Genomic DNA, 26,196 nt, shown 5'->3' with positions numbered 1-26,196 from the left:
CCGCGTCACACTGCCTCCTATCCATGGGGCATCCGTCTTAGACAGAAAAGAAACCACTAGGTCTCCGACGAAAAAGGAGCCACCGTTTTTACAGTGGACGAGCACTCATATGGAATGAGCCTAATAGCTATTGTGCAGGCTCTTTGATTGAATGGACGGGGGAAATACTTACCTAATATCAAGCAAATGTACAGTTTGGAAATTACATCTAAAAAGTTTCAGATGCATTTGTAAATTTTGATCTACTGAACTTCCATTATGAAATATTTTTGGTATTGCAACATTTTAGCCTTACACTTTCCTGTATAGAACCTTTTGCAAGAGCGATTAGCACTTGAAAAAGTATGACCAAGATATATAACATCGGGAAGTAGAGGAGATTATTAAAATCTTGATGGCAATCAAAACATGCTTCTCTCAGTAGAAGACTAGAAGACAATAAAGTAATAGATAACCGTGTTTGAAAAGAGAATAGCTTACATTCAACGACAATTGCACAATTGATGATAAGGAGGGAGGGAATAAAAAATATGTTAAAAGAGAAAACAAATAAATTTAAAGCTTGAGCTTGCCAAAGTCTACATTTTTGTTCGTGTGTTTTTAAAAGTAAAGAAATTATATTTATAACTTGATTCAAAAAACGAATTATGTAACTGTTTTTTGAGGAAATCAGAGAGCACTCGAACCGAGACCAAAGAACAGCGATTTGCGTGCACGTGTGGCCATATCTCAGCCAATTTGACAGATTTTGCATGTTTAGAAATTTAGGTTACTTTGTCCAAATAAAAATGCTAAGAATATCTTCTATGACGTCATCACTTGGATACATCCTTGTTTCACTTCCGTTTCGTGGCTGTTGTTGCTGCGATCTGTTTTGGTTTTTTTAGGAAAAAGACATGGCGCCGATGCTGCATCACATCATCTCATGACATTTTAATGTTTGAGCTCATGCTGAATTTAAATGGCAATGATAGACGCATTTTGTGCAGCTGTCGCTGACGGAAATCTAGAGGTCAGTGTAACATTAACGGTTGAAAGAAGTTCGTGAACCACTTTTCCCCTATAACCATGCGCTAGAGGCTAGGCCCTAATATTCTTCACCTATCAAGATCTAATGCTTAGCATCTCAAAAACAATATTTTCAAAATTGTTTTGGGCGAAAGAAAATCTCCAATGCAGAAAAATGTATTTTTTCCAGCAAAGTGAGTATCGGTTTTTCCTTGGATTTTCACATAAGATAGCTCATGTTTTTATAATCAATACAATCATTAAAATAATTTGAACTCAAAAATTTACATTATACTGATGCCTTTTTTTTATAAAACCTCTGCTCTTGGTACACAAGAGACATCACGAAAAGTTGCATACAATAGACAACTTGTCTTTATTGACAACAGGACAGGCAACTGTCTTGATCTGATGGGAGAAGGGGTGTGTGAAGCCAAAAAAGTATTCACGAGTTTAGTACATCTTATCTAACAGAAGTTAGAATTTTTAAAGCTAAAAAGACGAGTAGTTGCTCGGATTAAGAAACTTGACTTTGAAACATGAATTCCTTTTTTTTGTATCAGAATCAGTGATTTGACAACTTTAATATTAAAAGCAGCCAGAGGCTCAAAGTGAACACTTTGGACTGCTGATATGCAGGTACCACAGGGCAAGGAAGCCTGGAGCCTCTAGCCTCCCTCATTTTTTGCCTCCATCATGCAAAACTTTCTCTGACAAAAGTAAGCAAATGGCTTGAAGAGAACCAAAAATCATGTGATCTTAAAACCGAAGTGCAAATCATAAGACATGGCACAGCTATGAAAAACTGAATGCAAGTTGGCAGATAGTTAGGATTTGCATCCATGATGGTTTGGGCTTTTCTAAATATATCATGAAATATGTATTTGATTACAAATGTTCTTTCTCTTAAATTTCTGATTTTTATCTCTGTAAATATGCAGTTGGTGAAGGGATTTATATCGAGAAGAGCTGATCCGAATCAGAAGTCATCAGAAGGATTTCTTCCATTGTGTTTGGCAGCATTTTGGGGCTACAGCAATATAGTTAAACTTCTCCTTGAATATGGGTATGTTCTGTTCTATAATCATATATATATATTCACGAAGCTTTTTATCACAAACTTTAGTAAATCTGAGACTGAATACATTTATTACTTGTATTCAATCAAATTTTATATTCAGTTGTTTTCTTTGTGTCCCTTTTAAAGTTGAATATTACTAATTCTGTTTTAAATGCAATTTCCACTCTCTAACAGATAAATTGAGCATGGCATGATAAATTGAGATGGCTCCTGTCTCTTTTGCCACTTTAATTCAATGTTTGGTAATTAACTCCCTGCTTTTTCTATACAGAGCAAGTGTGAATGGACAAAATAATGGGACATTTTGGACACCATGCCACTGTGCTGCCTTTCAGGGACATGGGAAAGTCATCATGACACTTTTAGAGTATAATCCAAATCTGCAATTAAAAGATGATTTAAACAGGTGTTTTTTTAGTTTTCTCAACCTTTTGTTGCTATTATGAATGTTTGCATTGGATATGCACAACAAATGCTTTGTAGTTTGTTTATCAAATAATGATTGTTTATCTCAGCGTTTGAAAGTTTCACTCACAGTGTGAAGATAACACTTTTTTTGTTATGCATGCTGCCTTATTACAAAAGTTTGGCTTTAATAGACATAAGTCATAACCAATAAAAGACTCCAATTTTCATCTCAGATTTCTTTTGATGTGCATATCAGTTTTGTTAACCTTTTAGTCGTTTTCACACATAGTACTCCCAGGACTGTCATAAAAAATGTTTAAATTTTTTTTCCTCTGTTTCCTGTGCATTGTGACATCTTTGAAAGAGATATTTATTGCATATTGGTGAAATATTTTATTAACTCTACTGAAAGTTTTCATTATGCTTCATTCAGTACTCATATTAACTGGAAATTATTTGTCAATTACCACAACATTGTAATGCAAATTTTTTTTCTAGAACCTGCATAGACTTTGCTTCTGCACTTGACTCTATCTGGCCTCATTTTGCAGGTTTGCACTTTAGTATCCTCGAATTTAACATTTTTTGATAGTATCCCCTTTATTCAAAATGGATGATTATGTCTACGAAATTTTTGAGAGGCAAACACACTTATTTTTGAAACAAATGAAAAGTATTAGAATGTATGCTGGTTCCTTAAGGGACTGCTTCTAGATATATACCACAAGCTGCCAGATATAAGAGGTTTTAAATATTGAGCTGAACTGGCCTAGGTAGCTTACTTTCTAAGCCCAGATCTCGCTGGTATTGAAAAATTCATCTTGTTTTGCAATTTATGTGCTTATATTGCAAGCCATTAAGTCCACCTAACATAGATCTCAGTTGATTTTTGCTGATCTGAGTTAAATAATTCCAGCAAGGTGGAATTTCACGATATAGGAATACATAATTAGGCTGGCCAAGTTAAGCAGGGTGTTTCGATTTGAAGTGCAGTGATTTGTAATTTGGTCACTGGGCTAGCTCGTTGCTTTTGAACATAGGATTAAACTTATCACCACACACTGTCTCATAAGAACTGGTCCTTAGATAAGGCTGTCATCAGGCCCGTCGGAACAAGGGGGGGGGGGGGGTTAGGAGCCCCCAATAATTGCCAGAGTGTAGTATATTTTATTCATAACAGTACGGGCAGCCCCCACCCCCAAATATGAATTTTGTTCCGACGGCACTGATCATGCATATATCTTTAAAAGGAAATTCTCTTGAACTTCATTCTTGCGAAAGGTGTTGCCCCTCCCTCGCCGAACTGAAGCAAGGCTGGCGCCCCTTTTTGGAAACGGTTTGGCACAATTTATATGTAAATTTTCCTTTAGAATGTGAATAGGGAGCCTTCTTCCAGTACTCTCGTCACCAAGAACTGAACATTTTTCAGTTCCTGCGCCCCTATTACCAACTGCCCTCCCTAAACTTTGCTCTGGACCCGCCCCTGGTCCTGACTGATTCTACTTACACGTGGTCCTCTGTAATAGACACAGTGGAATAATATTCCTTCTGTAATGGTGCCGTTTACTCTGTAACCCACTTGCGTAGAACATACATACAGATGGAATGTTTTGTGTTATCTTCTAGCAAAAGGATGTAAAAGAACTACCAAGGAAAATCTGATTCGCCTGAAAATTGTAGAGAAGGTATGAAATTTGCTGTACAATCTTTGTTTTTATAATTTCTTTTATGCTGATTATTTAACGAGTATGATAGTTGAAGTGTTGCGAGGCAAGTGAGGGAGTTCCCCCCCCCCCCTTGACAAAGAAGAATCAACAAGTATTTTTTACTGCAAGTTGTATATAGTCGACACTAGATACGAAGAAACCAGGAGTACAGCAGGAAAACTAGTCTAAGCTTTCACACTTATATTTGAAGCAAAAGCATTTTTATATATTGTCATAAAAATTTAACAAAACAAACAAACTACGAAACGATGCCACAGGGTGCATGGAAACACATAGAAATTCTGTGACCCTTACATTAAACATATTTATAGCTAGAAATTATTGAGTTAAACACTAGCAAACACTAGCACGAGTCTTGTTTAATTTCTTGAAAGACCCTGCTATGTCCTGTTGTGTCTCATTCTTATTGTTGAGTTGTCAGAAAACGAACATGATGGTGTCCAACCACGTCTAAAATCGAAGGAACCACTAGTGTATGGAGTGGAATTAGCCAATTTATTGCTCACATTGAAAGGATGCAATCAAGTTGGCCTTAAATTCTTATGCTTGTCACTTTCCAATCGCTTCCTTTTTGATTGGCTGGCACAGTCTGTGATGGCATCTTGCATTCACTAGAGATGTTCGCATGTTGTGGGAATTTTATCATTTGGTCAGGGGATCAAATTCAAAATAAAATGCTGTTCATATTTTCTTATTGCATCGTAGGTAGTGGCCAGGAATGATCCATATTCATTTGGCATGGAGACACCTTATTTTTCACGTCCTGGCTCTGCATACGTTGTTAAATCACAGCCACTATATGGAAAAAGTAGAACGCTTAAAACTGAAAATGATTCCAAGGGTGATTTGTCCGACAAGCAGTATCTTGCTTTGAATCATGGGGACGTTTTAAATGAGGCTTCTGGAACTGATCATCTGACTTCTACCCCTAGCTCTGTTCCACGATTTTCAGCCTGGAGGACGTAGTGTTTAACTGAATATTTTTTATATCGCAAGGAAGGGTGTGAGAGACAAAAACAAATTGTGGAAAAGGGAGATCGTTAGTTGAGAAGGATATCCTGCCATGTAAGGGGTATCAGGTTTTTTATTTAGTGTGACATGAAAATTTATGAGAAATTAATTTTCTCATTTATTTGATAAGTAATTTATAGTTAAAATTAATGTCATTCTTTAACTTTAATGTAAAGTCCCTGTTCATTAACTCAATGACGGACAACTCTAAACCGCCTTAAAATTTGCCCTCATTCTGCCCCAAAGTTTATTTACTATGTTCAATGTTATGTAGAAACGATCTCGAAACAATTTAGGTTTACTCAGGCGTCCGTTAAATTAAAGTTTAATTTTACTTTCAATTTGGCTACTTAGTAGAGACTGGATAGTCCTATAGCTCGCATTCAGTAAGCCAAGAATACACTGGGGCAGCTTTTGTGCCTATTATATGAAATACTCCTACGAATAATAATCTAGATTAATAAGCGATTTTTATGATAATAATTGTTGATATAAAAATGGCAGTTATATTTGTATTATTTTTCAGATTCTTGTTTTTTTTCTCATTTTTCACGTTTTCAAACTGAAGCATATCCTTTCTTCAAGCTACCATTAGGTTGGTGACACATATCATTTGTTCCTATGTGTGGAACATATCGTGTTAATGGTGTACTTTGTAGCATAACAAAAATTAATTTTGGGACTATAAACTCCCCAGTTGCTAATTCTAAAGATTTTTAGAAGTATCTAAAGATGAACGCTGAAGAATAACAAGACAAATTTGCTCTGCTATCTTGTTCATTGGTATCAACCATCGTGTTTTCATCTTACGATGCATCTAAATTCACAATTAAAGCGTTCTCTTTTAAATCTACAAGCCTGGTTCTGAGTAACGCTAGAAAATCTTCCAAATTTAACTACCAATTGGAAGCAAGAATAACATGTGCAGTTTTACGTCAACTAAAGCTAATTAACAGCAATTTTTATGTAGAAATAACGCTGCATGCCTATAACACGCTGAACGCTTATAACTAAATTTACCTAAACATGTATCTGTAGCCAAGTTATGGAGTAAACAAGCAATGTTAAAGGTTTTCCCGCGATCCTAACAAGTTCACCATGCGATTCATCTAAATGAACCGTAGGAAAAACAAGTAATCACTACACAATCCTGTGTTTATAGCAAATAATTTACCAACTACGTGTAGCAATTATGGTGAGAAGAAAAATGCCCGAAAGGAATGGAAAAGTTCCGACAATTAAAGAGGCAAAACTTCATCGCTCAATGTTATTTTTATTTGGATTCAATTAGTACCTGAGGATCCACAATCTCTTTCTTTACCTGGTTCAGCTGGTACATCGTTCCTGTCCCATACAAACTTAATGCAGTAGAATTACGATAGAGGGTTGACAGGTTGGTGGTACCATGCTACTAGAGGTGTAGGTACCAATATCACTACTTTTGACAGTTAAAAATCGTTTTGTCGTAAGCACCAGAAATTACGGTCTTTCTAGAATGGAAGAAGAGAAAAGGATTGTCTTTACAGAAATCCGCAAAAGGAAAATAAATGGGTACAATGCTGTAAGTGATGAAGTTGAAAACAACTTAGGGACAGAAGAATGCAAGTCAGGTTGATGAGCATTTGGGTGTTAGTTCCCTAGAAAAGCCTATTTCAATAACAGAACTGGAAGGTTATTTCTAATCATTGCAAATTTTTTGAGAAAAGTTACAGGGGTTCAGCAGTTTATCAAGCAAAGCCTATTAAGAACATCTACCAATGTTAAGCAAAAAGTTTTTTAATGTGAATGGTCAATTTCAAGTGTTCCATGGAACACCCTTAATCGTGTTCATGAACCTTTCAGAGTAAAACGTAATGAAACACCTATGTAATCAAACAAAACTCGTATATTTATCATTCATTTCATGTCTTATCTAAACATCCAAAATCTAGAGGCCCTTCCTAACTTGATATGCTGTGATTTGTTCAAATTAATTCCACAACATCATATCCCCCTCAGAAGAGAGTCAGATCTTGGCTTTGAAAAAAGCAAACATTTAAAATACTCACCGTGGTCTGCAGAAACTGGGGAAAATGTTGCGAAGCACAATCCAGGCCTAAAATCAGTCGTTGAAACGAAAGCCCTTACGTTGATAACCAAACAATATTCAAAGGGGCTTATGATGATAAACTTCGTTGATGCATGTTAAAATTTACTCTTTATTCTCTGATGTAGGCAGACTTCCCATATCAAACCAGAGAGAAATGAGGTCAGCTGTTGCCTTCTTCGGAAATCCTGTCATCAACACAGAGTTTGCTGCAGTAACGCAGTAGATACAAAGTTTCACCACCCCAAAACTGAAGCCAATCTATGTATTCAGATATCGCCGAGGCTTCTGACAAGCAGTGTCCTCCCCACCTTTTTTGCTAAATAAAAATCAATCAAAATCAGCTCAAATTATTTAGAAGAACATCGGGCGGAAAGTACTGTAGTATGAGTTTGATAATTTTCTGCTTTTCGTGCTATTGAAAAAAATTTTGTACACAAGACTAGGTAAGTTGGATAAGAAATATATTCTACAAATAATTCGACAAATGCTAGCTAATTGCAATTAGACGCAGGTATTTTGATATACCGTAAATCCTCGAATTGCCCCCCCTAGAACTTCAAATTGTCAATAAGCCCCCCCCCCTTCGAATAAGCCCCACTGTTTCCATAAATTCTCGAATTGGACCCCCTCAATTTGATGAGTTTTGCCGTCTGAGGTTGCCTATGGCGTTTTATTGAATTACCTCCAACAAATTCACACTTTTGGTAGTAATTAATAAAATACTCATAAAGAAATTCCTACTAAAGTAATCGAGGTCTTTTAATAATGTCTTCTTAATAATAATGTCTACAATAATTTTATAAGCCCCCCCCCTCGTATAAGCCCCCCCTCGAATAAGCCCCCATCCAAAATTAACAAAAATAAATAAGCCCCCCAGGGGGCTAATTACGCATTCTCTGGAAAATGTACTGCCTTTATGATAACACCTTCCTCAGAAAACTTCTCAGCTTTGTAAAGCTAATTTCCTGAATTAGAAATTTTTGCACAACTGTTTTGCCCACGATGTCTGCTCCGTGACGTAATTAATTCCCATGGAGATTAAATGCATTTGCAGCAAAGCGCGAAATGAATTGAATGTTTATGTCTAAGGCCTAAAATTTGTATTCGTATGACAGGTGGAACGAAGAAACATCGACTTTAACTGGTTTCATAATTAACTGTTTATCAGCAACGACTTGGCCGATCATTAAAAAGCAGAAATTTTTTACACGTTAAATAATTGGATAATCTCTTCTACAGTCGATGGAAGCGATCCTGCTGTTCAGCTTGTCCAATTTTCACTTGATACTGGCCTAGCCTCGTAGGATCAAGTTCTACATACAGGCAGCTGTTTTTCAAAGAAGGCGCCTTGGTCGATGGATTTCAGTATTCAATGTCTTGCAGACTGACAGCAGATGTTATTTGTAAGCTGTTTAGTTTTTCGCAAATAATTGAGCTAAAACAGCTGTATTGAATTTTGCGAGAATCAGAAAAGAGATCAGTTTCGGAGTATTCTAAGTGGAGGGTTAAGCACTGGGTTCAAATAAGTTTGCATTTGTCATTGATGCTTTGGATTGCAAAACACATTCAGATACTTTCACTGGATCAAAATGAAGTAGAAAATCGTCCAATTTTGCTTCATTGCACTCAAGTTTAGGTTCATAAATTGATATTCAAGTAGAAATGTGCAGAATATAGTAGTGCATAAAGAAAATTTCAGTGAAGTATGTCAGCTTCAAATACTGAAGTATCCTGACGAAGCATACCTCGCAATGCCCGTTGAGCAGTCACCCACAAGTGCCTTTGTTAGGCCAAGACAAGAACAACAACGCACAAGGTTGGCCGAAAAAGTTCAAACTGATAGTTTTTATGGAGCAAAACACTTGGTCAAGCCAGATTCAGGGACTGAGGGGAGAGAAAAGGGAAAACAAGAAATCAATAACAATGATGTAATGAGTAAAGGTAGTCTAAAGACCACAGAAATTGCTGTCTCAAGTGGAATACCAAGGAGGAACTTTATGAAAGGTGCTGACACTGATCAGATGTCAAAACAATCCAGAGAATTGCAGAGAAGAGAAAATGCAGAAAAGAGTAGTCCAAAGCCAAGAAGAAAATTACCAGCAGCTCCAACTGGATCATCAATGAGACCTAGAGGTTCAGGAAATGATAGTATCTCTAGGCGATCAACACCAGATCATTCAAGAAGATCAACTCCAGAGAGACAGGGTTACCTAGAAAAGTCCCGTGCAACACCTGAGAATTTACATAAAACTCCTGAAAATCTAAGGAAGGTTGCTGATAGTTTACGGAAAACACCAGAGACTGTAAAAGCTACACAAGATTTACCAAGACAATCATTGGAAAATTCAAAGATTCCTCAAGATGCTTTTGGGTATAAAAAGGAAAATACAAGAAGTACACCTGACAGTACAAATAAACCTCAAGAGCCAGTGACAAGGAAGCATTCTGATTCAGCTGATAAAAATAGCAAGATATTTAAATTTCGAGAAGGAAGTACTACTTTGCCAACAAAATCTTCAGAATCTTCAAAATCCAAAGGACTTCTAAGTAGTATGAAGTATAATAGCCTTCCAAGGCGCCATCCACCAAAAAATCACTCAAAATTTTATTTAGATATTGAAGGGGAAGAATGTTTACAAGTGAAAACAGAAGATCATGCATACAAAATTGAAAAAGATGGCAAGAAAGATTCTAATGAGAAAAATAATGGTGATAATGGTTTAGGGAAAATGTCCTCACTTACAAGGAATGGCAAAATCTTTGGGAGTTATGGAATAAAGAATTCTAGCAATGAATCCTCATCAGCTTTCGAAAACAGTCCTCATGATTTGAAGCAAACACATGTTGCTTTGTATAAGTTTATACCAAGACATAAAGATGAGGTAATGCTACAAGAGGGAGATCCTATTCATGTTGTTAAAGTTGGTGATGATTTATGGTTTGAAGGGACTAATTTAGCTTCTGGTAAATCAGGGACATTCCCCAGCCGTTATGTAGCTGACATTTTATCAGGAGGAAATATGTGTAAGTTCTATGAGAAGATTTTAGTTTTTATGCTTAAGTTTGTTTGCTACCCTCTTTGAAAGAACTAAGACATATAATGGGAAGTTATGGTATCACTTTCTTTAGCTAAAAAATACTGAAATATCCTTTGTGTCATATACACCTTTATTCCATCTTGATTTTTGTTAACACTGCTGGCCTATGATGCAGTATCTATGGAAACAGATATAGACTGAAACAAGTCCAAAACAATATCCTCTGATTTGAAAATTAGCTATATCTATTACAAATCATAAGGGAAATGATGTATGTTGAGCTGATGCAAAAATGAGATAATGCAAAAGAAAGGCTCAAATTTTGCTAAATAATTCGAATTGTTTTGGCTGGTTTACAAATTAAAGAGCCAAGATTTAATAACAGTGATTACAGCAGCTTATAAATTATTTAATCAAGACTGTTCTATATGTCCTATTTCTATAAATGCTCCTTAATGTAATAAAAAATGATGATGGTGATACCATATTTCTCAAGGAAGTGGATGGTTTGAGGTGCCTTTAGCAAAGAACTCATTTATGACCAGCAACAATTTTGATAGAATTATCCCTACCTGCTTAAGCCCCTTCAATAGAGTACCAAAGTGATGATGTCATAAAATCTATGTATTTCAAGAATTTTCAATTTTGACTAAAAGCTCTTTCCCCATCAAATCTCTGTAACTTTGTGAACCAGGCCAGAATAACAGTAATCCTTTTGCAAACTTGAAATCTTTCATTGGCAATTTTGAGCACATCTAACTAATTATTTGCCCTTTTTCAGATTGTCCAAATAAAAAATTATAAGAGTAGATTTTTGATGATGTCATACTTTGGTACCCAATTAACACAGCTCACTGATAAAAGGAGGCTGTTGCTACCTCTTTGCTACCACCATTATATTCATTAACATATATTAAATTCATTCAGCTGCAGGAATGAATGCAGAGGATCAGCAATTCTTTTTAAGGTATGTAATATGGTCTACTTGATGATTCACATAACATAATCGAAATGACTTTTTAAAACCAAGATGACTACGGAAATGAGTGTGGGTTGAAAATCTATGATGCTTTGAAATTTTGTGCTGTTAGCCATTGAGCTACTTTTTGCATGATTCTTTCATTGATTCTAATACCATGTTTCTTTTATAGTAAACAAATCTAATTTATAAATTGACTTCAAATGTAAGCCTTGTTAACTAAATGTTACAGAAAACATAATTTGAATATCTTTGAATATAAGCTGTAGTCCCGTACCCTGAAACAAAACTGGAGTCATTCAGCTCAAAAAACAAAATTTGGAAACTAAGATAAGACTTGGCAAATATGACATAGAAATAGTCTTGTCATATCATATATAAGAGAAGTATGATTGTGTCATGATTGTTTGAAGCTACTGATTGTTAATAATTTCATTTTGTGCCTTTAGATTCCTTGGATCAGTGGAGGTTGCTGATTATAAGGGTGATGAAATTTTATGCTATGCTATTTCGAAGGTATGAATTGATGTCAGTGTTTTTCTATAGCCAAATTGCCACTAATTTTTCTTGTTTCTTCCAAATGCTTCTAGGTGTGGCTGATTAATTTGCTTGCTGACATGACAGTTTGAAAAACCCTGTTCCTTCAAGATTGCCCGCCCCATTTCAAAAACAGAAATCTATGCAAATCATATGGCCTGTTTTATCAATCACACCAAACACTAATTTTTTGAATTTTTTGAATATAGCAGAATAGAACCTTCATTTTCTGAATTTGGTTTATTCAAAGTAATTTTCTATGCACACTGAGTGTAATTTCCTCTCACATGGTCTTTATCAGTTGTGTTTCATGCTCTGATCAGTGTTGGATTTAATTTATAATATTGTTCAGAGTGTTAACTGGTTATTTTTGCCAGGTTGCATTGATGTCTTTTCCTAACATTTGCTATACAAAAGCTCTGGTTATCACATTTGTGACTTTTTCTTAGATGTGGCACTTTTTTGTGACAAAACATGATGGCTCACTCTTGAACACAGTAATGTATGTGCCTAATTTGTGTTCAACCATTTCTATATTTCTATTTGATATATTCACAGATTGTAAACCAAAGAGCCATGCTATCTTCAGCCACTCCTCCTGCTTGCACACTACAAGTCTCATCAAGAGGAATAAGGGTCTGTGACTTTGATGAAAAGCAGCAGTCTTTGAAATCTTCTCCAAAAGCACCAAAGAAAAATAAAGGAAAAGACAAAGAAAAGCTGAAGGTGACAAATCAGCAACTACATTTTAAAAATTTTTGTAGTAAAGTTAAATGCATAGGCAAGGGCGCTGCCAAAGGGGGGATGCGGTACCCCTAACTTTTAGTCCGTCAGCACATTAAGGATTTTTGCCAGGCATAAGAAGCATTTTTCAAGCTCATCAAGTAACTTTTTTGCAATAGTTGAACTTTGAAAGTATGGCATTAAAGAATGAACTTTGAAACAGAAATGCATAAAAGAAGCAGTATTTATCTTTTGACCACACCCATAAAGTGTGAGACACACCCTTTTTTGTTGCCAAAAACTACTTTATCCCTCCTAAAACATTTTTTGGCTTTGCCCTGTGCATAGGAGAAACCGATAAGTCCTGTGCATAGGAAAATCCAATAAGATTTATGCAGGGCTGCCAGATGCAGATTTGAAAAGGGGAAACCAAAACGAATAAAAAGGGCACAAAATTATTTTTCCAGAATCATTAGTATGTGCCAAAAATGATACACCTTTCATGGTGATTTAGACAAAATATAAAACACATCGCACATAGTAAGAACTATCTTTGCTGAAAGGAGATGTGGCTATGTACTCTTTTTAGAAACCATGCACTCTTGATCATACTCAACTGTAAACTCCCAATCTCATAGGCTTTGAAGTTGTAATGAATTGTACATGGAAGTTTTTTGTAGTGTAAATCCTTCTTCCATGTACAATTCATATTTCTATCACAATATGTTTATTTTTCTTATAATTTACATTGTAAGTGAATTTGGCCCTGGTTAAACGGAAGGCTCACACCTTTCCCCCATACTTTTGACAGGTGCAATAGACTCAAAAAATGTTCAGATTTTTCGCAACATACACTTTGATGCAATCAATTATACAAAATTTATAAAAAGGCTAAAAATTTAAACACATAATATGATGTAAGAAACTTGCAGAAATTTTCAAAATTTTAGTGTCTATTTAATTCAAAGCAAATTCCAGTCCCTATCTCTTTCAAAGTTTCAGCCTTTTATGATTATCTAGAGCCTATTCAAATAATGACTTGACCTTCTTATTTTTACATTTAAGCAATTTAGTCTCCTTTGGTTTACACACCTTTCCATCCCTATGTCACTTGAAACACATACCATAACCAAATTAATCTGCAACATTTATTAGGTTTATCACATTAGTTTTTGTTTGTATATCAAAAGAATCATGCATTGGTTAAGTCGTCCTTTGGTAATTGATGAACCAAATAAGTTTTCTCCTTGTTAACTGATATTGTTCATCACAGGAGCTTGCACTTTTTGCATCATGACCAAGTAAAAATTTAAGGAAATTCCAGTGAAAAGTTCTCCAACAATAATAAGATTTAGGTTATTTTACTTAGCTTCTAAAGGCAAAATATCTGCCAGTGAAAAATGCACACAATATATTTTTTCAGAAAGCACACTTTTCACATTTTTTTTTAAATTAAGGGAGGCCTGTGCCTTCATGCCCCCTGGCTCTAGTGGCCCTGTTATGTGACAAGAATGTTCTTCTCAAAAATTATGTTGAAAGAAATTCAATGTCTCAGGTTTACGTTTAACTGGGCATAAACAAATAATAACTTCGTAGGCACTTAAATATATGAGAAGCTTATGTTAAACTTTGTTGAGGCTAAAGCCATGCACTGAATAATTTTCTATATTATGTCTTTCTCCCTTTCTTTGATATTTTTCTATGATTCAAGTAAAACATTTTTCTCTGTCTCATCCTTGCAGTCATGTTTCTTCATCCTGACTAGGCTTGAAGTTAAATCATGTGGAAAACTTGGGAAGAATGGCAGGGTTTATTCTTAAAGTGATAGAAGGAACACTTCCCTCTTTGATAAACCAGGTCTCTCCCTGGTTTATTAAATTTTAACCACTAAAAGCCACACCCTTGTTAACTCTCTAGTCAGCTTGAAAAAGTCCACTCCCGGGATAAGCATGTTTGTCTTTTCTTGGTGTCTTTTCAAATCATGAAAGAAATTTGTAGTAACTTTTTGTTTATAAGATCTTCTTTTTTTCAGGATCAAAGAGAGAATCAGCCTACACCAACTCACTTCTTCTCATTAAAGAATGTAACATTTTGTGGAAACCACCCAAGAGATAGAAGGTAAATTTTAAGATCATTTGAATAATGAATTTGCAAGGTCTTATTACTCATCGTATCAAATAAGCAAAAAGAAGCTTTGTCCAGTTCTAAATGCCAAAAAGGCTAACTACAAACATCCAAATAATGCCAGAAAGTCAACTTTTTGGTATTGTTTTTATGTGTTTACTGTGAGGGCTTTACTAGCCCTTTTGTGAGGCTAAAGTCCTATGTACTCTTGATGAGGCTGTTTGCATTGTCCAGTACAGCTTATGCTGTTACGGTTTTTAAGAATTTGCTCTGTCGTGGCCTCATTTATTCTGTTTGGCTGCTCCATTTACGCTGTACTGAGTGAACCTATAAAGCCAGGCTGGTCATTGTTTTAGTTGGAACGCTAGGAAAAGGCTTAAAGGCCTTTAGCAAAGTCCTAATGTTAGACCTTGTTCAAGGGAATGGGAGAAGGGGTTGGAAAGAAAATATCAAGCTAGTTTATTTTTATTACTTCCCAAAATCAACAATCTACTGATGTAAGACCTTTAATTTTCAGTACAGACTATTCATACTGACACAACTTCACATGCAAGAACGACTTTTTACTATTTTTCCTTCTCCTTGGATAAAATAAATTGAGTTGTGAATAGTCTGGGAAACAGGTAGGGGGTAGAGCATTCCAAAGTTTACAAGATCTAGGGAGGAAGGAAGAGTTGTGGGATTGAGTTTGTGCGTTTGGCAAAGGGACTTTGAAAGGATGAGTATTAGAAGTGCTATTGCAGCTTTGTAAAAAGGTTTTGAATTCATATTAGTTTAAGGTAATAAAGTTGTTTCACTAGGATGCCAATCCCTTGCTTAGAAAATACCTAACCTGAAAAAATTAGCTTTTAGTCAAAAATGTGTTTTGTTATGGTAATGTTTGTTTATTTATTTGCCTTAATACTTGAAGCGTTTGACTTGAATTTACTCCGCTTTGTGAAATGCACACAACAAGCCTTAACATTAATAAAAAGACTCAACACGATAATGTAAAGTAGCATGGCATTAGGTGCAATTCTGAGATGATGAATGGTTGCTGCTTTTGACAATTCATTGAATTTTTTTAATCATATTGAAAAAGAATGAGAGATGTACATTTTCTACTTTTTGTACAGTCAGTCAATGCAAGTTTTATTTTAAAGGTACTTTGGGTTTATCACCAAGCATCCTGATGATCACAGGTTTGCCTGTCATGTCTTTATGTCAAACTTTTCAACAGATCCAGTTGCTCAAGCAGTAGGGTGAGCTATTTTCATATTATAGTCTTTTAGTGCCTTCTCTTAAACTTTTTAATAATAATTTAATGAGTCTAGAACTGTGTCTTTCCTTACTCAGAGGTCTGAGCCAATCAGTTCCCAGCTTCCAGCAGGCAAAACCTTTGCAGAGGTCAAGGCAAGGGCAGCGAGTTTCCAGTGCCATTTGCTCGAGTGACCTTTTCTCTTTATCCCTAAGCCAAAATATTTTATTTTAGACTGTTGAATTGTATATTTTACTCCTTTTAAGTTATTTCATTTTTCTTGTTGCAGAGATTGCTTCAAGGCATTCTATTCACAGTATTTAGACTACAGAGCACCAACTGAGGATATTTACATGGAATAGTGGCTTAAAGAATTTGGTACAGTGGTCAATAGGAATCAATTATTGTGGAAATTTAGTCTGCATCTATATTGCCTTGCATCGTGGTGTCAAAGTAATTAACCTTAAAAGCGTAAATTTTGAAGGTATCTATAAATCCATTATCTGTATCTTGTGTTGCATCGTTTTCAGCAATTCATTGTCATCAAATTGTCATGTGATGTTCTGCGAATGATGACATTGTAGAGGGAAAATGATACTGGAGCCTTAATGTTTATAACCAGTACCAAAATTAAAAATAAATGTATAGTTTTCTGTAAATTGGGCTCATGGTGTGAAATAAACATTTCTGCGATGGGTTGGGCCTTGCTGTGTGTCTTCAGGTTCCAATATCTGCTCAAAAATATATACCTACTTAATATTTGCATGTTGTGTAATGTTTACATTGTAGCCCTTTCTTGTATGCTTAAAGGCTAGCACAATTCATTTATAAATAAAATTATGTACTTTAGATAATGTATAGAATTGCAATTTAGGCATTTGTTTTTGTATTACGAATTTTTATTCTATTATGTTAAACTATGGTCTATCTATCCTAATCTGTCCAAAGGGAGTCTCTAATTGTTTCCATGCAGCACTGTCAGCTGCAGTTTGTCACTGGGATGTCTTCTTAAGGGAGTCTGTAATTATTTCATGCAACAATGTCTGCTTCACTCTGTCATAGGGTTGTCAGAAACAATCCTTTATTTTCTGAAAACAAATGTTTTGAATGTTTATACACATCAGAGTAAGATATTAGTTTTGCAGTCTATACATTGGATACAAAGCGAAAACTTTCAATCCCAAGTTTGTTTAGCATAGATAAAGCCTTATTAGTCTCCTTGATGATACTAAGTAAAAACTAATTATTTGAGCACTGTAACAAAGTTGCCTATAATGCTAGATGTGAACTTTAATTATTTGTAGTTTCAGTTAAATTTATTAATTTATAGAGGTGTATCCTTATTAAATATTTTTTCAAGTTTTGCCGGCTCAAACTGTATGAATTCATGTATGTTGCAAAAGTTGTGTAGAAGAAGAACAGAAGATATTGCCAGTATTCAGCAGATGCTCTCTTCTTTTTATCAATAAAAATTCTTCTTTTTATTCTGGCCATTGTGTTTATTGCATTTAGACCTTATGTTTTTGGGATAAAAAAAATTGCCTAAGCAATTTTATTGTGGCTCCTTAATTAACATATTTACATCACTAAGTCTTAGAAAGGCACTTTCCTTTGTTTGAAATGCCTTCCGAATTCTAGCAATCTATGCCTTTATTCACTCACAAACAAGTTGCCAGAATTTCATCAAATGGAATCAAATGTGATAAGCTATTCTTTCGACATGGCACTTTTACTTAGAAAACAGAAAAAACAGAGAGTGTTTCACCACAGTACCAAGAGGTGCATCTCAGGGAAGCTTTTTGTATGTTCTCAATGTGGGTATTGAAAGTAGTGACAGCCTTCAGAAATAAAGATAAAATTTAAAGCTCAATCAATGACAGAATCTTCTTGCAGTGCCAACAGAGGATTAGATGTTAGAATTTAAACATAAGTCAGTTGACAATGAAATAGTTGCTTTTCAATATCTGTAGCAAAAGCACATTGGTTTTATTTATGGGTAAGCTGCTGTTGCTGATCACAGACTACTTTAAAAGGTAGATTTGTATCTACAAAAAGCAAAATGTGAAGCAGCTAAGTTATTTGTTTGAAGGCCAATATCTCAATTTCAATGGTCTTTAAAACCACGTTTAAAGATTTAGCCTACTGTGATATGCATTTAAAGATTGTGTTCAGAATTTATTGTTGAATATAATCTTTTGTTGAAGCTGCAGAAAAAGAAAGGGCACATTTTCATAAGCATCACTACAGAAATTGAAAACATTACAAAAAACTAATAAAATGCTGGTGCACCTCTTTAATGCAGTTAATACTACTGAAGAATAATAAACGCCTTTGGAGAGTCTGTTGAGAAGTAGGGATGTGGGATGTTAACAGAATGTCACTGTGAAAGATGATATCATTTGATAAATGAAGTCATTGGGTGCTGGGAGGTAGAAAACAGATTAGTTTGAAATACAGTTTATGCTGTTTTATATTGCCTCATTTAGGGTATATATCATCTAAAGGTTAAATTATCAAGCTACTGTGTACGGAGATACAGACATTCGGAATTGTTATGCTGCATGATTACAAGAAATTAGTGTTCCTGTTAGCAATAAGGGACTCAAAGGGGGAAGAAAGATTGCCTTTAACCCTTAAAATTACTGAACATGGTCCTGCTGATGATTACATACATTGTTTATTGTAAAGAAAACCATGCAAAATGAAGAACAAATTATGAGTTAGATATAAATACAAATGACTGTTCTTGTAGTTCAAAACTAGATACAGTTCTGGATGTGACATGGTTATAGCAACCAAATGATGTATACCGATGTTAGAAATGAGCTTTGGGGTCAGTCCACATGGCGATTTGGTCTTTGATTTGGTTGATAAGGATGTGAGACAGTATCACACCCATAAGCTAAAAAAGGGGTAAACTTGATATCATTATAAAAGATAGTGCTAGTATTAAACCTTGAGTGAACAACAATGTATGAATCACCAATGAAAAATATTATGTATCAGCAGAGATATGACACAAACTCATTCTAGTAATGTTTACCATAGCCTAAACAGACCAGGCAATCAAAATGCAATGTTCACGTTATCACATATAGAACTTGAATATGCTACAAGAACAAACATGAACAACAGCTGGATACAAACTAACATTAAAATTGATTGTCTACAAATCTATGATTTATTTGTCTTAGCTGAAGGCTCTGCACAAATGTCCATTAGGCAGGACTTCTAGCTAGGAGTTATTTAATGGATCTCTCAAGAAACCAAGGTACCAATTCTCGTTAGCAATGTTGCTGCTACCCACTCCAGGAGATTAATGGGTCAGCATTATTTCATTTGCTATTAATAGTTTCTGTTATGAATTATTATGAAACTGTCTTAGAGGGAGACATTAAAATCTATTCAAATTTTTTGACAGATGTAGTTAAAGGAAAATAGCCATTTATAACTAAACATTTAATCTTTTATTTTTTGACCTTAGCTTCATCCTTTTCTATTTCATAAAAATGCAGGCAAATGCTATCAACTGTGTTTTTAATTCCACTTCAATATATTCTGCATAAAATACCTATTATCTTTTTTTAGAAATTCAATGTCATATGAATGTGATCACATGAAAATCTTACCAGAGGTAAGGAGAATGCCACAGCCGCCCCTGCCACTGCTGCAAGGTTGTCTTTAAAGAACTTTATCAATACATCCATGCATGTATCAAGTTGAAGCTGTTCACCCATTTTCAAACGCTGACAGACAAGAAAGGAATTAGAAACTGTGCAAAATTGGCATATTACCACATATAAGGTAACAAATATTTAAAATTAGAAGCAAATTTAAGTTCTATGTGATAAATCTGTAACTGTGTGAATATAATATACTGTTCATGTTTTTGTTTGCTTTATTGCTAACAGCAAATGTCAGTTTAGTTCTCTGTAAAAGGGCCTTAAGAGTGGGCCAGGTAAATGTTCAATGATAAAAGTGCTCAATGACAATCAATGATAACACTAACCAGTCTATTCCTTCGTTGTCCATATCCACATTGCTTGTTTCTTTGGAACTGAAATAATAAAATACTGAAATATTAAACTTAGGAAAATTAGGAGATTCATTTTTTGCTAAATTCTAGTTTAAGTAAATCTTTCTTTATTATATAAATTATAAATCTGAAATATTAATGATATAATTAATCTAAAAGGAATTCTAAAAGAAATTAGCAGAAAAAAACCATCTCCTCTTTTTAATTAACAAAAATTCTAAATGGATGTTAACTCAACTCAACTTAGTTAACTCAACTCAACTTACTTACATCCATTTAGAATTTTTGCATTTTGTTTCATCTTTTTGTAATCTAATGTCAAACTTGAACGTCTTAATTCAAATTGGCTGAAGATTCAGCACAATCAGATGAAATAAGAACCAAAAAGAGTCATTTCTGCTATTAAACTTAAATTTTATACTGTTATAAAATTGCCTTCCAAGAGAATTTTGAAATAGAATAAAGGTGGGTACATCTTTTTCTTCTTGACTCACTGTTAAAAAATAAAAGTGATTTAATTGTTAACCTTTCTTAGGCAACACGACCAAGGAACTCCACAAGACTGGATAGTTGTGGCACCACAACTGTAGTATGGATTCCAGTCCCAATCATCTGTGTTTGTGCTTCCACAGCATTTGAACTAAGAGAGAAGAACAGTAATTGCAAATAAACAAATAAATATATAATCATTTAAATGGCTCTTTTCCAAAAACATTATTTTACTGTGGTTCAACTTTGATAGCGTAGCTTAATTTCACTTATTTAATGGAAAACAACATCAGTCATCTCTAATTTAGTATATAGATTTTGAAAAACATCAATAGTATGAAAGATTACATTCATTGTAGAGAAGCAACATTATTTAAAACCATACCTCATACTGAATTCTGTCAATCAAGTTTCTCAAATCTTGGTTACTGGTATACTTTTTTATGGAGGTTTGGACTTTGTTGTTTAGTAGTCTCTTTGTCTAGATTAAAAAACATATAAACAAGTAAAAAAACAGGAAAGTATACCTACTATCCTTCAAAATTGCCTGATGAGCAAATAAAGAACAAAACTTGCAGTATCAACTTAAAGGTGCCTTGTTCTACACACCAAGCATGTACAGCTCTGCCAAAAAACCATTGAGCATTTTAAGACAGACAAGTAAAAGTAATTTTCATTTCATGTTTATGATGCTTCACACATTAGCAAAAAACATGAAAACTATGCACATTTATTTGTCTTCATAGTTTTGAACCAGTATTCAATAGTTGGTAACTAATAATCTACTTGCTAAATGCTTGTGACCAAAAGAAGTATTTTTTTATCACAATAAAAATAAATACAAAAGGAATTGATCATTATTGAGATGGAGGCAAAAAACATAGCGTTATCAAGTTGCCTTCACACCCAACATTACAAATATTCCAAAACTTAACGCTATAAATACACTATAAATACACAATACAGAACAATATAGAACAACACAGCACAATACAATATAATACAGTACAAATACAGTACAATACTGTACAAAATGCAACTTTTGTATATATAGGTCATCATGTTAGTTCAGGACCACAGAATTCAATTACCAGATATAGCAGACAATGACTAAGGAGAATTCATTGAAATTGTTTAGTTTGCTTGACAAAATAAATATTTGAAAAGTATATAGCACATATAAAAAAAGAAGTATTTTAAAAGTATATAGCAACTGGAGATTCTTGTTCACCATCTTGTGATATATATTTACTTTGATTTGCTTTTGAAGCAAGGGGACAAGTTCTATTAACTCTAGTTGTGTAATAGATAAATAACGTTTCACAGAAAACAAGATAATTGAATTTTATAGACAGGCAAATACATGTATAAATTTTTCATTAGCTAGGAGTTTCATTTATGTATAAACTATTTATCGATGTATAATTAAATATATATATATATATGATATATGTGTTGGCACAGAAAGCAAAAAAGACATTTTCCTTATACAAGAAAAAATTGGTAGAAAGAACAGCAGGGATATCTTGTTTGCTATTGCTTGGAAGATGATGAATAAAAAAAATTTCACATGACTTAGCAAGGAATTTAACAAACTAGAAAGTAGAGGTATTTATACATACTTCAGGCCAGAAGGAGAATGCTAGTATTCCTCCAATCAATTCAAGTAGAAGGACCAGCACCAAACAAATTTTGTACTGCAAAGGAAATCAAGATCCCAATCAATTTTGGGTAAAAATGAGAACAAGTTCCAATGTACAGCTATCAACACATATGAACTTAGAACTATTCATGTTTGCCAGGTAATCTCCAAGGATAAAATGTTTATCCATGTCTCTCAATTTGAATAAAACACTTTAAAATTGTTTGGAGTACTCATCTAACCTCTGCTCATGGTGGAGCAATCGCTTTTACCATATTCCAGTAAAAAGATATTTTGAACAGGAAGTGATGTCATCAATATTTAAGATTTTGAATTAAACTGTTCATGAAACCTCAATGCCAGTCTGAATAATTCATGCTAAGGTAAAATTTGACATGTGTGATAATGAAACTTTCTTACTTTTGTGATAGAATAGTTATGAAAAGTTTCAGGTGAACCAAGTTCTTTATAGCCAGCATGATGCACCAAACAAATCATTTTGAGCATAAAGTATCAATTTCTTTGAGCATGTTCTGTACTTCTAAGGATACTGCCCCATAAATCTCAAATCTTGAGTCATTTACATAATCTTAAATGCAACTCATTAAATTTTCAACTATGCTAATAAACTTTTACAGAACTGTTTCATGTTTGTAAAGTGTTGATTAGTCTTTGTAATATGCAATTGTGCAATTGATTGCACATGCACACCTCCACACATGCTCAGTTTAACCAAGGTGTGCAAGGCATCGCACATGCAAAACGAAAAGTTTCCAAGGAAAATTTCTTTAAAATTTAACAGCCTTAAATTTTGAAGATATTTTTCGATTGTTTCTAAAGTAGCAGGAAGTCAAGTTTCAAAATTTAAAGGCCGTTCTGTCTGTTTTGTGGAAATCAATATCATGGTCCATATTATCGTGAAAATAGACTGATGAAACAGTAAAATATTTTTGTGATGAATATCTGCAATGATATCTGCTACTTTTGCAATGATACTGAAGTGAGTGACTTTGCATGGCAATAATTTGATGGACAGTAGGGTCTATAAACAATTTTTCAGTTCAGAAAACTTGCTCACCATTGAATATTCAAGGAAATTCAGATGTGTGAAACGACACACACAGTCTACTTTTCTAATATCAACATCAAGTCTAATAGCTTTTTCTCTATTATTTAGCATTTAGAACCCTGCCATATCAAATATAGGTAATGCATTGAAACTTACTGTTGTCAGAAGACAAATGTTTTCTCTCAATGCCCCAACACTTCCACAAAAGGACACAATGAAGATACAAACACCAACAGCAATGATGATGATTGCTGGATCAGTTGTGAAATCAGATACTTCTTCATAGCCTTTCTTTTGCAACACAACCCATGCTCCTATGCCAACAAATGCACCTCCAATTAACTAAAATGAACAATATAAAATATCATCTCAATCATGAAATTTGCACCTCAGTCACACACTAGAATAAAGCTATAATACATCACTGCTATCAAATTCAGATAAGTTCTTTATATTTCGTTTTAAGTAGCAGAAATGAAATATAATATATTTAAGCCCCAGCAGTTGATATAAAAGAAGACCCTAAATTTGATGTAAAATTGTACCAGTGATGGTTTCGGGCCATGTAATCTTACTTTCAGAATGTGCATATACTGTTAATACATATTCAAGCGTCTATTCCTTTGATTATCGATTCAGTATTCAGTAAGTCGACAAAGTATCTTTAAATAGGCTCGTCAATATCAATAACATATTTCTGGATGGGAAGCTGTGGTAATTGACGATATTACTGCCTCAAAGTAACTGCAAAGTTATTCCCAAATAATCCGAACTTTTATTTAATAAACAGCACATTACAGGCTCCATGCAGTCAGCTCTTATATACACTGAATTACATTCGAAGGCCTGATTTGCAACGCAATTTTCTCAGAAGATACAGACATAATCAGTAGAGGTGTGGTAAACAAAACTCACCCAGAAGAAACTCGTGAAAGCAAACAAGCAGTACTTTAGAGGTCTGCTTATTTTGCTAGGCGGAAGGTCTGTTTCATCAAAGTCATCTACTTTCGATGTAAATGGTGCTCTTTCCATAATTAAAGGCGAAGAATTAAATTTTACAGCCTGATGCAGCTCAGTGTAACTTCTTCAGCACCTTTTGAATGTGTTGTGCCTAAAATGAGGCGACAGCGCATGCGTCGTGAGTCATAAGGCGGTTCTGTTCGTGGGTTATTCGCATTTTGCATTTTTGGAAAGTGATAAAGATACGAGTTTTTTCGTACGTACGAACCGACAAGCCTAGCCTTGTTTTCTGTTTTCGGAGGTACTTTGTATTATCGTAGAATTCTCTGCCACAGTGGCTGGCAGGACGAAATTTCATTTTTTAAGTGGGGGGCAAAATCCTTATTTTAAGGGAAATTTCCAGTTCAACAATCATCATATTATTTTTAGCTCTACTCGTACTTCAAGCCCAAGGCTTTCAACGCTAGTCGCCCAAATCAATCTACTAAATATTTTTTGTAGTAGGTCAACTGATACAAAACCACGATTTTTGAAGGATAAAAATGCATGGCTGGAAACACTCCTATGGTGTCAAGAAACTCATCCAGAAACACACTCGACAAAAAAAATTATACATTTTTACACAAGCGCGTTAGAGAAATGGAACTCTTACCCAGATGTGATTAGACATTCAAAAAGGTGCTAGAAAGATACTTTGACGTTAAAGAACAACCCCAAAATAAAGTGGCTGAAGAAAGATAACAAGAAAAATAATATAAGGATAATGACTGTCACTCGTAGAATCGAAAGATTGTCCTAATTAGGATGTAAGCTTTGAAACAATCTACCAGATAACTTGAAAAACCTAAATAATCTTAATGCATTTAAGGTAAAGATCAAAGGTAAGGTAAGTTCACAAGATAATTGCAACTGCAGGTTGTGTAGAACCTTTGTATCGGTTTCCTAACATGGCTGACATAAATTATCTGACATGAATTACCTATTTTCAATTATTTATCTAATTTAATCCTAGGTATTTTAATTCATTTCTTTTGATCGCTTCTATATCATTGTATGATATTACCAATTTTTAAATGGCTTTGAAAAAAGCAAACATTTAATTTTTCGAAATCTTTTCTTCTGATACTCTTTTAGAGAATAAAATGTCAGAACATAGATCGAAAACTCTAAGCTAGGAAATATTTATACCCAGTTGTGGATCGAAATAGGCCAATCAGAAACGCGAGCACATGACTGCTGAGGTTCCCCAATCAGTGCCGCTTGCCTATTGAAGATGTTATGATACATGGAGTCCTAACGTGAAAACGAACTCCTTCTGTCTACACAATAGCGGCTTTTTCGCGGTTATATAGAAAAAGTCCAAAACTGCTAGATGGAACAACGATCAGTGATGGCGCCAGGGGAGGGCTAGGGGGGCTACAGCCCCTCCGGCGGAAGCATCTAGTCCCCCATCGGAGGAAATTTTAGGTTATTGACGGAGCAAATTTGACAAAATAACGTACGAAACTGCTTATTTTAGTCATTTTAGCCCCCCTGTCGGAAGCTCCAGCCCCTCTGTCGGAAGATTTCTGGCGCCACCTCTGACAACAGCATCTCTACAACACATCTTAATATGCTGATCTCCTATCTCATCTTACCCTATCCATTATAACAGGTGATTCTATGCGACCTGACATGCCACTGATTGCTTCAAAGAAAATCATTTTTATCATTGAACTTGGCTTTGAGACAAATCTTAATGTTAATAGTTTTCTCAGTAAAGATAAGTATACATTTTTTTTAAAAACTCTTAGCAGTTCGTATAAGTCCGTAAAATTTGTTAACCTCTCAATTAGATCTTTTGGCATCTTTGGGCAATCATGTTCTACTTTTACAGAAATGCTTGACGATTTTGCTGTTGAAAATTCCCATCGTCTTCTTTCTATCTTGGTTTGTCAAAGGTCATAATTTGATGCACCTACTTTATATTCTGCCGTAAAATCAAATCTTGGCCTAACCCAGAGCCTCTTTCCATTATTATTCTATCTCAACCTATACC

The 26,196-nt window shown here is 34.6% G+C and overlaps 3 protein-coding genes across 3 annotated transcripts; 2 read left to right on the top strand and 1 right to left on the bottom strand.

Moving 5' to 3' along the window:
• The first annotated feature begins 852 nt into the window (after positions 1-852).
• LOC135695827 (uncharacterized) lies at positions 853-5,762 on the top strand. Its single transcript, XM_065215014.2, has 6 exons — positions 853-1,012; positions 1,950-2,074; positions 2,361-2,495; positions 2,996-3,048; positions 4,124-4,182; positions 4,930-5,762. The coding sequence occupies exons 1-6, from the start codon at positions 962-964 to the stop codon at positions 5,188-5,190; spliced, it is 684 nt and encodes a 227-aa protein (XP_065071086.1). The 5' UTR covers positions 853-961; the 3' UTR covers positions 5,191-5,762.
• Positions 5,763-8,385: 2,623 nt separating this feature from the next.
• On the top strand, positions 8,386-17,446 carry LOC135689071 (uncharacterized). Its single transcript, XM_065206225.2, has 7 exons — positions 8,386-10,348; positions 11,290-11,329; positions 11,791-11,857; positions 12,437-12,604; positions 14,634-14,719; positions 15,868-15,966; positions 16,252-17,446. Exons 1-7 carry the CDS (start codon positions 9,076-9,078, stop codon positions 16,322-16,324), a joined length of 1,806 nt encoding a protein of 601 aa, XP_065062297.2. The 5' UTR covers positions 8,386-9,075; the 3' UTR covers positions 16,325-17,446.
• Positions 17,447-18,188: 742 nt separating this feature from the next.
• Positions 18,189-24,324, bottom strand: LOC135689160 (tetraspanin-33). Its single transcript, XM_065206336.2, has 8 exons — positions 24,114-24,324; positions 23,355-23,540; positions 22,110-22,184; positions 20,873-20,968; positions 20,525-20,638; positions 19,972-20,019; positions 19,592-19,708; positions 18,189-18,864 (listed from the first exon to the last, which is right to left on the bottom strand). Exons 1-8 carry the CDS (start codon positions 24,228-24,230, stop codon positions 18,778-18,780), a joined length of 840 nt encoding a protein of 279 aa, XP_065062408.1. The 5' UTR covers positions 24,231-24,324; the 3' UTR covers positions 18,189-18,777.
• Positions 24,325-26,196: the final 1,872 nt, after the last annotated feature.

Source organism: Rhopilema esculentum, chromosome 17, assembly GCF_057945365.1.
Source record: "Rhopilema esculentum isolate cy_ngs chromosome 17, ASM5794536v1, whole genome shotgun sequence".
NCBI lineage: Eukaryota > Metazoa > Cnidaria > Scyphozoa > Rhizostomeae > Rhizostomatidae > Rhopilema > Rhopilema esculentum.
Note: the sequence above shows the minus strand (reverse complement) of the source record. Positions and strands in the feature narration are given on the sequence as shown.